This window comes from Pseudorca crassidens, chromosome 5 (assembly GCF_039906515.1).
Source record: "Pseudorca crassidens isolate mPseCra1 chromosome 5, mPseCra1.hap1, whole genome shotgun sequence".
Classification (NCBI taxonomy): domain Eukaryota; kingdom Metazoa; phylum Chordata; class Mammalia; order Artiodactyla; family Delphinidae; genus Pseudorca; species Pseudorca crassidens.
In genome coordinates, this window is record NC_090300.1 from 13,681,811 (window position 1) to 13,697,094 (window position 15,284).

General features: G+C 39.7%; 1 protein-coding gene across 1 annotated transcript in view; it reads right to left on the minus strand.

Moving 5' to 3' along the window:
• Positions 1–15,284, minus strand: part of PLCL2 (phospholipase C like 2) — a 192,384-nt gene that overhangs the window by 13,777 nt on the left and 163,323 nt on the right. Inside the window, exon 5 of the mRNA XM_067737389.1 lies at positions 14,410–14,519. Within this exon, the coding sequence (XP_067593490.1) occupies positions 14,410–14,519 (110 nt within the window). The remainder of the gene's footprint in view (positions 1–14,409; positions 14,520–15,284) is intronic.

The window sequence follows — 15,284 nt, forward strand, 5'->3', positions numbered from 1 at the left end:
AGTACCGCAGAAATACAAAAAACCATAAGAGAATACTATGAAAATTATATGCCAGCAAATTCAACAACCCAGAAGAAATGGAGAAGTCTCTAGAAACACGCAGCCAACCAAAAGTGGATCAAGAAGAAATTGATAACTTGAATAGACCAATCACTAGAAGTGAAATAGAACCATTAATTTAAAAAACTCCCTACAATCGAAAGTCCAGGACCAGATGGCTTCACAGGCAAATTCTACCAAACATACAAAGAAGAACTTATACCAATTCTCCTCAAACTTTTCCAAAAGACTGAAGAGGAAGGAATACTCCCAAAGACATTCTATGAAGCCACCATCACCCTGATACCAAAACCAGAGAAGGACACCACAAAAAAAGAAAATTACAGGCCAGTTCCTTTGAAGGATATAGATGCAAAAATTCTCAAACAAAATATTAGCAAACTGAATCCAACAACACATAAAAAAGATCATACACCATGACCAAGTTGGATTCATCCTAAGTTCACAAGGATGGTTCAACATACACAAATCAATCAATGTGATACACCACACCAACAAAAGAAAAGACAAAAACCACATGATCACCTCAATGATGCAAAAAAATTTTTTTGATAAAATTCAACATCCATTCATGACAAAAACTCTTACCAAAGTGGGTGTAGAGGGAACATAGCTCAACATAATAAAAGCTATTTATGACAAACCCACATCCAGTATAATACTCAATGGTGAAAAGCTGAAAGCCTTCCCGCTAAAATCTGGAACAAGATTCAATTGTTGTTCAATTGAACAACACCACTTCTATTCAACATAGTACTGGAAGTCCTAGCCACAGCAATCAGACAAGAAACAGAAATAAAAGGTATCCAAATTGGAAGGGAAGAGGTAAAATTGTCATTATATGCAGATGACATGATACTCTATATAGAAAACCCTAAAGACTCCACACAAAAACTACTAGAACTGATAAACGAATTCAGCAGAGTAGCAGGATACTTCTAGGATAACATACAGAATTCAGCAGAGTAGCAGGATACTACTAGGATAACATACAGTAGCAGGATACTACTAGGATAACATACAGAAATCGGTTGCATTTCTTTACACTAACAATGAAATATCAGAAAGGGAATGTAAACAATCCCTTTCAAAAACACATCAAAAGAGATATAAATAAAATACTTAGGAATAAACCTCACCAAGGAGATGAAAGATTTATATGCTGAGAACTATAAATCATTAATAAAGGAAACTGAAGATGATTCAAAGAAATGGAAAGATAGCCATGCTCTTGGATTAGAAGAATTAATATTGCTTAAATGGCCATACTATCCAAAGCAATCTACAGATTTAATGTGATCCCTATCAGAACTAGAACATATAAGCCTAAAATTTATATGAAACAATAAAAAACACAGAATTGCCAAATCAATCATGAGGAAAAAGAAAAAGCAGAAGGCGTGACCCTCCCAGACTTCAGACAATACTACAAAGCTACAGTAATCAAAAAAGCATGGTAATGGCACAAAAACAGACATTTGGATCAATAACACAAACCCCCAGAAATAAACCCCCACACATACAGTCAATTAATCTTGAACAAAGGAGGCAAGAATATACAATGGAGAACAGACAGTCTTTTCAGCAAGCAGTGCTGGGAAAGTTGAACCACTGCATGTAAAGCAATGAAATTAAAACACATCCTCACACCATACACAAAAATAAACTCAAAATGGTTTAAAGACTTGAATGTAAGGTATGACACCATAAAATTCTTACAAAAGAACATAGGCAAAACATTCTCTGACATAAATCACACCAATGTTTTCTTAGGGCAGTCTCCCAAGGTAATAGAAATAAAAGCAAAAATAAACAAATGGGAACTAATCAAACTTACAAGCTTCTGTACCAAAAAGGAAACCATAAGCGACATGAAAAGACAAGCTACAGACTGGGATAAGGTATTTGCAAATGATGCAACTGACAAGGGCTTAACTTCCAAAATATACAAACAGCTCATACAACTCAACAACAAAAAAACAAACAGGGCTTCCCTGGTGGCGCAGTGGTTGACAGTCTGCCTGCCAATGCAGGGGACACGGGTTTGTGCCCCAGTCCAGGAAGATCCCACATGCCACGGAGCGGCTGTGCCCGTGAGCCATGGCCGCTGAGCCTGCGCGTCTGGAGCCTGTTGCTCCGCAATGGGAGAGCCCACAACGGTGAGAGGCCCGCGTACCGCAAAAAAAAAAAAAACAAAAAACCCCACAAACAACCCAACTAAAAAATGGGCAGAAGACCTAAACAGACATTTCTCCAGATGACATACAGAGGGCCAACAGGCACAAGAAAAGATGCTCAACATCGCTAATTACTATAGAAATGCAAATCAAAACTACAAGGAGGTATCACCTCACACCAGGCAGAATGGCCATCTTTAAAATGTCTGCAAATAACAAATGCTAGAGAGGGTGTAGAGAAAAGGGAACCCTCCTACACTGTTGGTGGGAAGGTAAGTTGGTGCAGTTACTGTGGAAAACAGTATGGAGTCTCCTCAAAAAATTGAAAATAGAACTGCCATATGATCCAGCAATCCTGCTCCTGGGTACATATCAGGACAAAACTATAATTCAAAAAGATACATACACCCCTATGTTCACAACAGCACTATTCACAATAACCAAGACATGAAAACAACCTAAATGTCCATCGACAGATGAATGGATAAAGAAGATGTAGTACATATATAAAATGTACTATGCTATGCAGCCATAAAAAAGAATGAAATAATGTCATTTGCAGTTCATGCATGACTTAAAGATTATCTTACTAAGTGAAGTAAGTCAGAAAGAGAAAGGCAAACACCATATGATATCATTTATATGTAGAATCTAAAATAAGACACAAATGAACTTATCTACAAAACAGAAACAGACTCACAGACATAGAGAACAGACTTGTGGTGGCTAAGGGGGAAGGGGGTAGGGGAGGGAGGGATTGGGAGTTTGGGATTAGCAGATGCAAACTATTATATACAGAATGGGTAAACAACAAGGTCCTACTGTATAGCACCGAGAATTATATTCAATATCCTGTGATAAACCATATTGGAAAAGAATATAAAAAAGAATGTGTGTGTGTATATGTATATGTATAACTGAATCACTTTGCTGTACAGCAGGAATTAACTCAACATTGTAATCAACTATTTTTCAATTACATACATAAAATTTTGAAAGATTAATGCCTTAACAGGTGCAAAAACTATCCGGTTTAATTATTTATTTTTGGCAGAAGTCTTATGTTCCTAAAGAGAACACATCTCTAATTACTTTCAGGGTTTAATCTCTAGTGTTTCTCTGCAGGTGGAGTGACACAGTATAGGGAGCGCTGGCTTGGCAGCAGTTCTGGAACTCATCTTGGGTTGTAATAAGCCTCATTTAAGTCCATGATAGGACACAGGTGCTATAAAATCCAACATAATTCTGGCCTATATTAATAGTAAGATAGTTTTCAGACTTGGGCAAAATCAGACCACCAAGTCTCATTCAGGGAGGGTTAGCCCGCCAGGCATTTGAAGTGTGAGGGTAATCCTGGTTGTCCCATCTTATGACACTGACAAGTACTGACAAGGCACTGACAAGCCAGAGCCTTCAGAAAATGAAGGGACCCAATGAGGAAGGGACCAGAAGCCACCTCATCCTGAATCTCGGGGGTTTGAGAGAAGACACAACAGTGCCCAAGTATTCACAGGGATGCTGAAGGAGAAGGAATAGGGTATGTCTGTGCTGCTTTGAGGGCATCAGTGTAATCAGTGGGTAGAAGTCACAGAGATGTAAGATGCTATATACTGTACGACAGAACACACTTAAATGATGGTGGAGGAGGCTGGCAATCTAGTGGGAGCACAAGAAGTGGGATCTTATGACATTATCATCCTGTAAGGACAAGCCTCACAAAGTCTCCCACACCCATTTAAGGGAAACGGCTTCATTCACAGATTCTGCCACTGCAAATATGGCCACCACAATGCCTTCTGCCCCCATCCAGGCATGCTGCAGTGTCCACTAAGAGGTGGGTCCACTTCCCCAAAGCAAAGAAGAAACCACAATGAGATGGTAGGAGGGGCACAATCACAATAATATCATCTTACATACCTGCCAGGTGGGCGACCCACAAACTGGAAAATAATTATATCACAGAGGTTCTCTCACAGGAGTGAAAGATCTGAGCCCCACATTAGGCTCCCCAGCCTGGGGGTCTGGCATCAGGACGAGGATCTACCAGAGCATCTGGCTTTGAAGGCCAGCAGGGTTTGATCGCAGGAGCTCCACAGGACTGGGAGAAACAGAGACTCCACTCTTGGAGGGTGCACACAAGGTCTCGTGTGTACCAGGACCCAGAGGAAAAAGCAGTGTTCTCATGGGAGCTTGGACCAGACCTACGTGCTGGTATTGGAGGATCTCCTGCTCAGGTCAGGGGGTGGCTGTGGCTCACTGCAGGGAAAAAGATACTGATGGTGGTACTTCTGGGGAGTACTCAATGCTGTGAGCCATTTTCTCACCAAGACCTGGCTCCACCCAACAGCCTGTAGGCTCCAGTGCTGGGACACCTCAGGCCAAACAACAGGGCGGGAACAGCCCTACCCATCAGCAGACAGGCTGCCTAAAGTCTTCCCAAACCCACAGCTGCCCGCTAAACACACCCCTTGACACAGCCCTGCTCAGCAGAGGGGCAATACCCAGCTCCACCCACCAGTGGGCAGGAACCAGCCCCTCCCACCAGGAAGCCTGCACAAGCCTCTTAGAACAGCTTCATCCACCAGTGGGCAGACAGCAGAAGCAAGAACTACAACCCTGCAGCCTACAGAACGGAAACCGCAATCACAGAAAGTTAGATAAAATGAGACAGCAGAGGAATATGTCCCAGATGAAGGAACAAGATTAAAACCCCAGAAGAACAACTAAGTCAAGTGGAGATAGGCAACCTACCCAAAAAAGAGTTCAGAGTAATGATAGTAAAGATGATCCAAGATCTCAGAAAAAGAAAAGAGGCGAGGATCGAGAAGATACAAGAAATGTTTAACGAAGAGCTAGAAGATCTAAAGAACAAACAGATGAACAATACAATAACTGAAATGAAAAATAGAAGGAATCAATAACAGAATAACTGAGGCAGAAGAATGGATAACTGAGCTGGAAGACAGAATGGTAATCACTGCTGTGGAACCGAATAAAGAAAAATCAATGAAAAGAAATGAGGACAGTCTAAGAGAACTTTATGACAACATTCACATTATGGGGATCCCAGAAAGAAGAGAGAGAAAGAACCTGAGAAAATATCTGAAGAGATAACAGCTGAAAACTTCCCTAACATGGGAAAGGAAACAGACACCCAAGTCCAGGAAGTGCAGAAAATCCCAGGCAGGATAAACTCAAGGAGGAACATGCCAAGACACATAGTAATCAAACTGACTAAAAGCAACAAGGGAATTCCCATAAGGTTATCAGCTGATTTTTCAGCAGAAACTCTGCAGGCCAGAAGGGAGTGGCACAATATATTTAAAGTGATGAACGGTAAGAACCTACAACCAAGAAAACTCTACCAAGCAAGGCTCTCATTCAGATTCAATGGAGAAATCAAAATCTTTACAGACAAGCAAAAGCTAAGAGAATTCAGCATCACCAGACCACATTTGCAAAAAATGCTACAGGAACGTCTCTAGGTAGAAAAGAAAAGCCCACAACTAGAAACAAGAAAATTATTTATAGAAAAGCTCACCAGTAAAGGCAAACATACAGTAAAGGTAGGAAATCATCCACACACAAATATCAAAACCAGCAACTGTGAGAAGAGGAGAGTACAAATGCAGGATACTGGAAATGCATTTGAAATTAAAAGACCAGCAACTTAAAACAATCTTGTTTATATATAGACTGCTATATCAAAACCTCATGGGAACTGCAAACCGAAAATCTACAATAGATACACAAAAAAGAAAAAGGAATCCGAACACAACACTAAAATTAGTCATCAAATCACAAGAGAAGAGAACAAAAGAGGACAGGCAGAAAAAAGACCTACAAAAACAAATCCAAAACAATTAACAAAATGATGATAAGAACATACATATCAATAATTACCTTAAATGTAAATGGATTAAATGCTCCAACCAAAAGACACAGATTTGCTGAATGGATACAAAAACAAGACCCGTATATATGCTGTCTACAAGAGACCCACATCAGACCTAGGGACACATACAGACTGAAAGTGAGGTGATCAGAAAAGGAATTCCATGCAAATGGAAATCAAAAGAAAGCTGCAGTAGCAATATTCATATCAGACAAAAATAGACTTTAAAATAAAGACTGTTACAAGAGACAATGGAGGACACTGCATAATGATGAAGGGATCAATCCAACAAGAATATGGAAGAATTGTAAATATATATGCACCCAATGCAGAAGCACCTCAACATATAAGGCAAATGCTAACAGCCATAAAAGGAGAAATTAACAGTAACACAATAATAGTAGGGGACTTTAACAACCCACTTTCATCAGTGGACAGATCATCAGACAGAAAATCAATAAGGAAACACAGGTCTTAAATGACACATTAGACCAGATGGACTTAATTGCTATTTTTAGTGCATTATCCAAAAGTAACAGAGTATATATTCCTTTCAAGTACACATGGTACATTCTCCAGGATTGATCACATGCTGGGCCACAAAGCGAGCCTCAGTAAACTTTAAAAATTGAAATCATATCAAGCATCTTTTCCAACCACAACACTACGAGATTAGAAATCAACTACAAGAAAACGCCTGTAAAAAACACAAACACATAGAGGCTAAACAATATGCTATCAATACTAAACAACCAGTGGATCACTGAAGAAATCAGAGGAAATAAAAAAATACCGAGAGATAAACGAAAACGAAAGCATGATGATCCAAAACCTATGGGACACAGCAAAATCAGTTCTAAGAGGGAACTTTATAGCCATACAATCTTACTTCAGGAAACATAATAATCTCAAATAAACAACCTAACTTTACAACTAATGCAACTAGAGAAAGAAGAACAAACAAAACCCAAAGTTAGCAGAAGGAAAGAAACCATAAAGATCAGAGCAGAAATGAATGAAATAGAGATGAAGAAATCGACAGATAAGGTCAATGAAACTAAAAGCTGATTCTTTGAAAAGATAAACAAAACTGACAAACCTTTAGCCAGATTCATGAAGGAAAAAAGCAGGAGGACTCAAATCAATAAAATTAGGAGTGAAAAAGAAGTTACAACTGACACCACAGAAATACGAAGGATCATAAGAGACTACTACACACAACTATATGACAACCACGAAGAAATGGACAAATGCTTATTATTAGCAAGGTACAATCTTCCAAGACTGAAACAGGAAGAAATAGCAAATAGAGCAGACCAATCACAAGCACTGAAATTGAAACTGTGATTTTAAAAACTCCCAACAAACAAAAGTCCAGGACCAGATGGCTTCACAGGTGAATTCTATCAAACATTTAGAGAAGAGTTAACACCTATCCTTTCAAACTATTCCAAAAAATTGCAGAGGAAGGAACACTCCCAAGCTCATGCTACAGGCCACCATCACACTGATTCCCAAACCAGACAAAGATACCACAAAAAAAAGTAAATTACAGGCCAGTATCACTGAAGAATATGGACACAAAAATCCTCAACAAAATACTAGCAAACCGAATCCAACAATAGACTAAAAGAATCATACACCATGATCAAGTGGGATTTATCCCAAGATGCGAGCATTCTTCAATATCCACAAATCAATCAGTGTGATACACCACATTAACAAATTGAAGAATAAAAACCATACGATCATCTCAATAGATGCAGAAAAAGCTTTTGACAAAATTCAATACCCATTTATGATAAAAACTCTCCAGAAAGTGGGCACAGAGAGAACCTACCTCAACATGATTAAGGCCATATATGACAAACCTACAGCTAACATCATACTTAATGGTGAAAACCTGGATGCATTTCCTCTAAGATCAGGAACAAGACAAGGATGTCCACTCTCACCACTTTTATTCAACATAGTTTTGGAAGTTCTAGCCACAGCAAGCAGAGAAGAAAAAGAAATAAAAGGAATCCAAAATGGAAAAGAAGTTAAACTGTCACTATTTGCAGATGACATGATACTGTACATAGAAAATCCTAAAGATGCTACCAGAAAACTACCAGAGGTCATCAATGAATTTGGTAAAGTTGCAGGATACAAAATTAATACACAGAAATCTATTGCATTTCTCTACACTAACAACAAAAGATCAGAAAGAGAAATTAAGGAAACGATCCCATTTGCTGTCACATCAAAAGAATAAAATACCTAGGAATAAACCTATCTAAGGAGGCAAAAGACCTGTACTCTGAAAACTATAAAACACTGATGAAAGAAATCGAAGATATATGTATATGTATATATGTATATGTATCTGGAGAAATATGTATCTGGAGATATATGTATCTGGAGAAAATCATGGTTCAAGAGGATACATGTACCCCAATGTTCAGGATTTTTATGAATTGCCAGTATGAATTCTGTGAGTTTTAGAAGTTTATTAAACTATGTTATATCCTTTTCTTTGCGGGGTGGCTGCTTGTGTTTGTGTATTTGTGTGTGTGTGTGTGTGTGTGTGTTTGACAGTTTTACTCTTTTTGCTCATTTCATCAGGAATATGGGAAGGAAGTTCTGCAATGATTTTTTTTAATTTTTAATTTTATATTGAAGTACAGTTGATTTACAATGCTGTTAGTTTCACATGTACAGCAAAGTGATTCAGTTATACATATACATATGTCTATTCTTTTTCAAATTATTTTCCCATTTAGGTTCTGAAAATTCTAATAGCCCACCAACCTGGAGAGATATAAACTGAGTGTCTTTCTCCTTTTACTTCTGTTTGATGGAGAAGAAGAGATGATGGGACAGGGGGTGGGAAAAAAGAGGTGAGATGGAAAAGTTAGGAATGGGGCTGACACACAACTAGAAATCTGGACACAGTATATAAAGCAATGATTTTCAGATAGTGCAAGACAGGGAGCCCTGGGAGAAGGGGTATGGACACAAGGTCCAGCTCATTGCCTGGAGAGCTTCCCAAACAGAGCCCAGCAGCCCCTCTTTGGAGCTCAGGGAGGCAAAGCGGCTGCAAGGGTAATGGTGGAGAGGGAGGGAGGGCTACAACAGCTGTAAATATACAATAGGATATTGTATCATGAGCACAAAGGGAGGGAGAGGATATCATGAGCACAAAGAAGAGAAGCAGGAAATTCAAAATAAAAACCCCACCGGACAGGATTAATGGCAGATTAGACGCTGCAGAACATACAGCAATATTGTTTGAAGACTAGAAGACTTGAAGACTAGCATTGCTTGCAGCACTAGAAACTATTAAAAAAAAAAACCCCAGCAAAAAGGCCTAAACAAATGAACAGTGCATCTGTGACTTATGGGATAGTATCAAGCAGTACATATGTACAAATGGAGTCACAGAAGGAGAGGGGAGAAAGGGTAAAACAGAAAAAATTTAAAGAAACTATGGCCGAAAAATTTCCAAGTTTGATGAAAACTGTAAATCCATATATAGAAAAACCTCAAAGAACTCTAAGCAGAAGAAACATAAAGAAAGCCACACTAAGGCCCATCATGATCTTTTAAAAAAAATCTAAAAAAAACAAAGACCCCAACAAAAAGATGCTCAAACTCTATACACTTATTAGACTTGCTAAACTGATAATAACAAACGTTGACAAGGGTGTGGGGTAACTGGAACTCTCATAACACTGCTGGGGGGAGTTCACAATGGAACAGTTCATAAAGCAGTTTGTAAAGCAGTTTGCAATTTCTTATAGAGTCTGACATACACTTACCATATGAGCAATTCCACTCATAGGTATTTACCCAAGAAAAATAAAAACATATGTTCACACAAAGACTTGAATGTGAATGTTCATTGCAGCTGTATTCTTAATAGGTAAAACCTGGAAGCAACCCAAATGTCCATCAACTAGTGAACATACAAAGTGTGGTACACCCATAGGATAGAATACTATTCATCAATTAAAAGGAATAGCTTACTGAAACATACATCAACTTGGACGAATCTCAAAAGCATTATCCTAAATGCAAGAAGCCAGGCACAAAGTTTATTACTACACGATTCCATTTATGTGACATTCTGGAATGGGTGAAACTAGAGATGGCGATCAGACCAGCGATCAGCAAGGTGGGGGAGTTTACTACAAAGGGGCACAAGGGAACGTCTAGGGATGATGCTCTGTCATCACTGTGGTAGGTTGCATGATTATATGCATTTGTCCAAATTCATTGAACTGCGCAGTTAAAATTGGTGAATTTTATTTTATGTAAATTATACCTCAGTAATGCTCATCAAAAAAGAGAGAATGGTGCTATCTAATGAGTGTGAGGTCTTGAGGGCTGGCTTCTGAACTAAAGAAGCAATCAGAAGCCTGCAGGAATGAATTACACCCTCTCCCCAGTTATGCAGCAGAAACCCTAGAACAGGACATTTACAAACTCTGAGAAAGCTGGGTCCAAGTATCCGAACAAAGGCTGTCTATGACCCCAGCTGAGATTTCTCTTTTCTCCGCCATTCCCTCAGGCTACAGAAAAGCATGGGTGATTTCTTGGACTGGTGGTGAGAGCGAACCAGTTTAAATATTGAGCTTAGAGCAAGCAACATGGGAACTACAGTCTGGACGAACTGGTGATGTTTAAACCTGGATAATGGAAAAATAACGATATGCCTAACTCCCCACCCAGAAATATTAAAAAGTGCTAACTCATCTTTCGTAGCAGAAGGGCAACCAACAAAGCTTATAACTGAAATGTATAGCTTTCAAAAACCCAACAAAATGACTCCAATTAACATTTTTCATAGTCTCTTTTCTTAACCTCAGAGAGATTTTATAGGAAAGAAAAACCTCTAGGGTAAAAATTGTTCAGCAATTCATTTAGTTTCTTTATGGTTTGCTTTTTTCCTATTAATTTAAGTGAAGTGAAACTTAGTACTTAAAAAAATTAAATAGAGAAATTATAGTAGGATTCTATCTATTGATATACCTTATTTCATAATAACTGAGACACTAGTACTTATGAGACATACATACCACTATTTTATACACCACTAAGGAAGAAAATCACTCCAATTTAACTAGGCTACAATGCAAAGATGCCATGCATTATAAGATACACACCAATATCAAAGACGTGAAAAACGAGAAAAAAGTATGACTCAGGATCAAAAACATGTGTCTCCATCCATCCGTCCACATGCATATAAAAAGGTTCCTGGAATAAGGTCACTTACATTTAATAATAATTATTTCTCAGAGGGAGGATCTGAGGTCATTTTAAAACTTATCTTTTATACCTTAAAAAAGTTCTTTAAAATGAAGACATATTTACAAAAACAAATGAATGATTTTTATTCAAAGAAAAAAATGACTGGAAGTAAATATGCCAAGACCTTAACAGCGGGTCATTCTGGATGTGGAATCAGAGGTGACATTTCTCCTTCGTTCATTTCTGTATTTTAAAGCAACTCTTAAAGTTGAAAAAACTAAACAAAGCTAGCAAGGACTCATGAAAACTGGGCTGGACATCCTTGGACGAAAGGAGTTTGTGGGCGGGCGCCTGCTCTGGGGGTGATCCATCACCCCGGCTCTCACACTGCAAGTCCTTCATCCCGCGATGATTGGTCACCCTGCCTCCCTTGTTGTTCACATGAGTGGGGTGATTCAGAAGGAAAGACACTTCTGATTTGACTCTAGAGTGGTGGCACTCAATTTTTTAAGGTGCCTGCGAATCCCCTGAGGAACGTGTCACACAGCCAGATTCCTGCGTCCACCCCTGAGATGCTGACCCAGGAGGTCTGTGGTGGGGCTTAGGAGACTGTGTCTTAAGCACCCGGGTAATTCTTACACCTGGCCTCACAGCTCCGGGGCTCCCTCAGCACGTCTGGAGGGAAAGTCTGGAACCTTCCCCAAGCCTCTGTGCCCCCATGAGGGCACCCGCTGCCAACTACATACCACACAGGGCCCTGGAGGGCTGGACTCCCTCCAAGCTCTGTGCAAAGAACAGGTGGTGAGGGGAACTCAAGGGACCCATCCCCTCCTGCCAGGAAAAGGCTGGGAGCTCAACTCAGACCCAAACTCATGTCTAAAACTCCACCGGCACTGATTCTTCTAAAGAAAGTTTAAACCCGAGAAATATGCAGCAATGAAAAAAGCCCTCCTATTGTACAGAAAAGACACACAGACCTCTCCAACTCTTCCCCACTCAGCGCTTGGGTTCCACCATACTCAAACATCAGCTACAGCAAATACTACCCTGGGAATTTTAAAAAGATCTATTACCCTGTTCTATACGTTTGTTTCCATATGTACGTAAGTCTGAGGTGCTAATTCTATCTCCTGGACATAATTCAAAAGAAAATAGTTTCCTCAGTGTAGCTGTTTGGTTCAATTTCATGTTTCTAAAACCTGAGCCGTTACTTTATGTCAGCTGTTTTTCATGAATATGTGCGCCAGCCTCCCATTTTCAGGGGTTCTTAGCCCAGTACTTCTCAAACTGTAATGTGCATAAGAATCCCCCGGGATCTTGTAAAAAGGCAGATTCTGACTCAGCAGGCCTGGGGCAGGGCCCGGGAGTCTGCATTGTGAACAAGCTCCCAGGTGAGGCCCAGGCTGCTGGTTCCTGGACCAGAATGGAGTAGCAAGGATAGCTGACAGATGAAAAGTTTGCTCCCTAAGTCTGTTTTGCCTATAATAAAATAAAAGCCAAACGAGCATTTGTTCCTATCACAGGGCTATAGACTACGATGCAATTTTTTCCTGAGGTTTGCAGGAAACTGGTAGTGTACAACCCCATCTCTGGTTGGGAGTGAGTCAGCAAGTTGTAAAGCCAAATTCCTCTTCATTGTAAATTGTCCTATCTGCTGTTTACTGAACTGCAAATGATCAAAGTTAAATACTAAGCAGAAGATCCAGAGATGGAAAAAAGTACATGTGTAGGAAGGGAAGTATTTGAAGAAGTTTAGAAAATGACTTATTATAAAAATGAGTAAGGGTTTAAGATGAGAAAGTGCAAGTTGGCTGGCTTTGAAAGGGTGACTTTTCATTAAATTAAATCAGAAAACTGTTGTCAGCTGCAGGAGGGATCTTTTTTTTTTTTTGGTCTAAATTGTAGTTTATTATCATCTACACGTATGTATTTCCCAAATTTTTTTTACATGAGTATATATTACTTTGAAAATTAGGGATGCAGGATGGATCTTTTAACTTGAAGGGGAACAGAGCAATTAAAAGAGGCAGCTGTGATAATATCTTTTGAATTCAACTGAGAAGAAAGTTTGGAGGGTGAACCGGAGAGTAATTTTACATTGAGCTGTCCAAGGCCCAGAGTGAAATAATGTTTCTGTGTTATTATTATTCAAGGTCCCAAACACTGAGATAAAGAAAAGATCAGAGAGACAAAATGCAAAAAAAGTTCCAAGGCACATACATAACGTTAGTTTTAAAATCATGTCATATGATATATACCATAGAGAAAAAGACTGGGAGAATGTACAGCAAAAGACCCTGGACGGTGGGACTATGTTTACCTTTGGTTATGCTATTTTGACATTTTCTATAACGAAAAAATATTACTTTTATAATAAAACCAATAAAAGTTAATTTTTTAAAATGGTCATGCTGAGATAGGTAGATGGAAGGAAAGGAGGGAAGGAGGGAGGGAGGGAGAGAGAGACAGACAGAAAGAAAGGAAGAGAAAGAAAGAAGGAAGCAGATAAACAAACAGATATAGATAGTTTCTCCCTTGAAGGGAAATTTTTTTCAAATAGCAATTCCTTTACATATTTCTTTTGATTATGCCCCCCACAATTCTTTCCTACTTCTTCCCTGGTAGCATATTGACATTAAGGCTGTGATTATACTTTAAAGCATTGAATGAAATCTGAAGAACTAGAATCTTCAAATTCCCAGTCATTCCTCTGTAATCAATGCTTTCTATTTCACATGTAGCAACTGGCATTTATGAACTTTACGATGCTTTAAGGACGAAATGCAGATCCTTTCCCTTCTTGGCAGAATCACAAGGTGCCAACTGCTCGAGTCCCCTGTTCTCCCTCGGAGCTGCACTGCCCAGCTACTGTGCCCGCAGCAGGCTCTCCAGAAAGCAGAGTTCTCATTCGATTTTTGTGACCATGCCACAGCTTCAAGTGGCTGGTAATGTACAGTGCAGGAAGTGGTATACTAACAGGAAGAAACATGCTGAACAAGGATGCAACATCACTAGCATCAGAAACAACTCGGAAAATACCTTTAAGATGGTAATATTCCAGGTAAAGCTCTCCACAGCTTTTTGCAGTTTGCGTTCCTTCAGACCTTCCTTGGTGCCTATGCTGTGCAAGTGTTCATGGAATTCCATGGCTGAAAGAAACAGAAAGACAGAGGATATTACTTCCCCACCCAATCTGTGGTAACGAGTCGGCAATATTTCTTTTTCTAGGTACAGCTGAAACGATTCCAACCTCCACTGAGATTTCATAAAGGGCCTATTTAAGAATGTAAAAATGGGGGAAACACTGCAAATTCACGGCATCCGTGAGGCAGAAGGTGTCTTAGAGGTGGGTGCTCCTGGACTGGAAGGGCTGCAGGACACAGGTGATCATCCTCATTCTTACGTTAGAGATGAGATGTCTGAGGCTCAGCCAGGTTCAGAGACACTGAGGCTGTGGAGGGAGCAGCACAACAGCTGGACCAGAATCCAGGTCTTTGGAATCTCAGAGGCAGATTTCAGCTCTGCCAAGGACACGATGTTGGCAATTAGGGACGAAAAGAGTGCAAAGCAATGTATTTCCTGTCCCAGTAAAAGTCAATCTGAGGTCAGACCCCAAGCCTGCTGTAGAGGGGAGCGGATGGGGAGAACGCCCAAGAACTCTAACTCTGAATAATTTACATAAACAATGCATATTCCCCATCATCATTCAAAACAGCCTGAAGGCAGGAGTGGCGTGACAGTCCTTTTCCTGGTTTAATATCATTAAAACTCATGGGAAGTTTTCATATTCATCTGCAGTCACTTATCCCATCTCTGGCCAATGGGAACCCCGCAGGTGGGTTCCTAGGTTCTTCTGAAATCGCTAATTAGTCTTTGATATGTCCCTTGCTTTCCAGCACAAGATGTTCTAGACC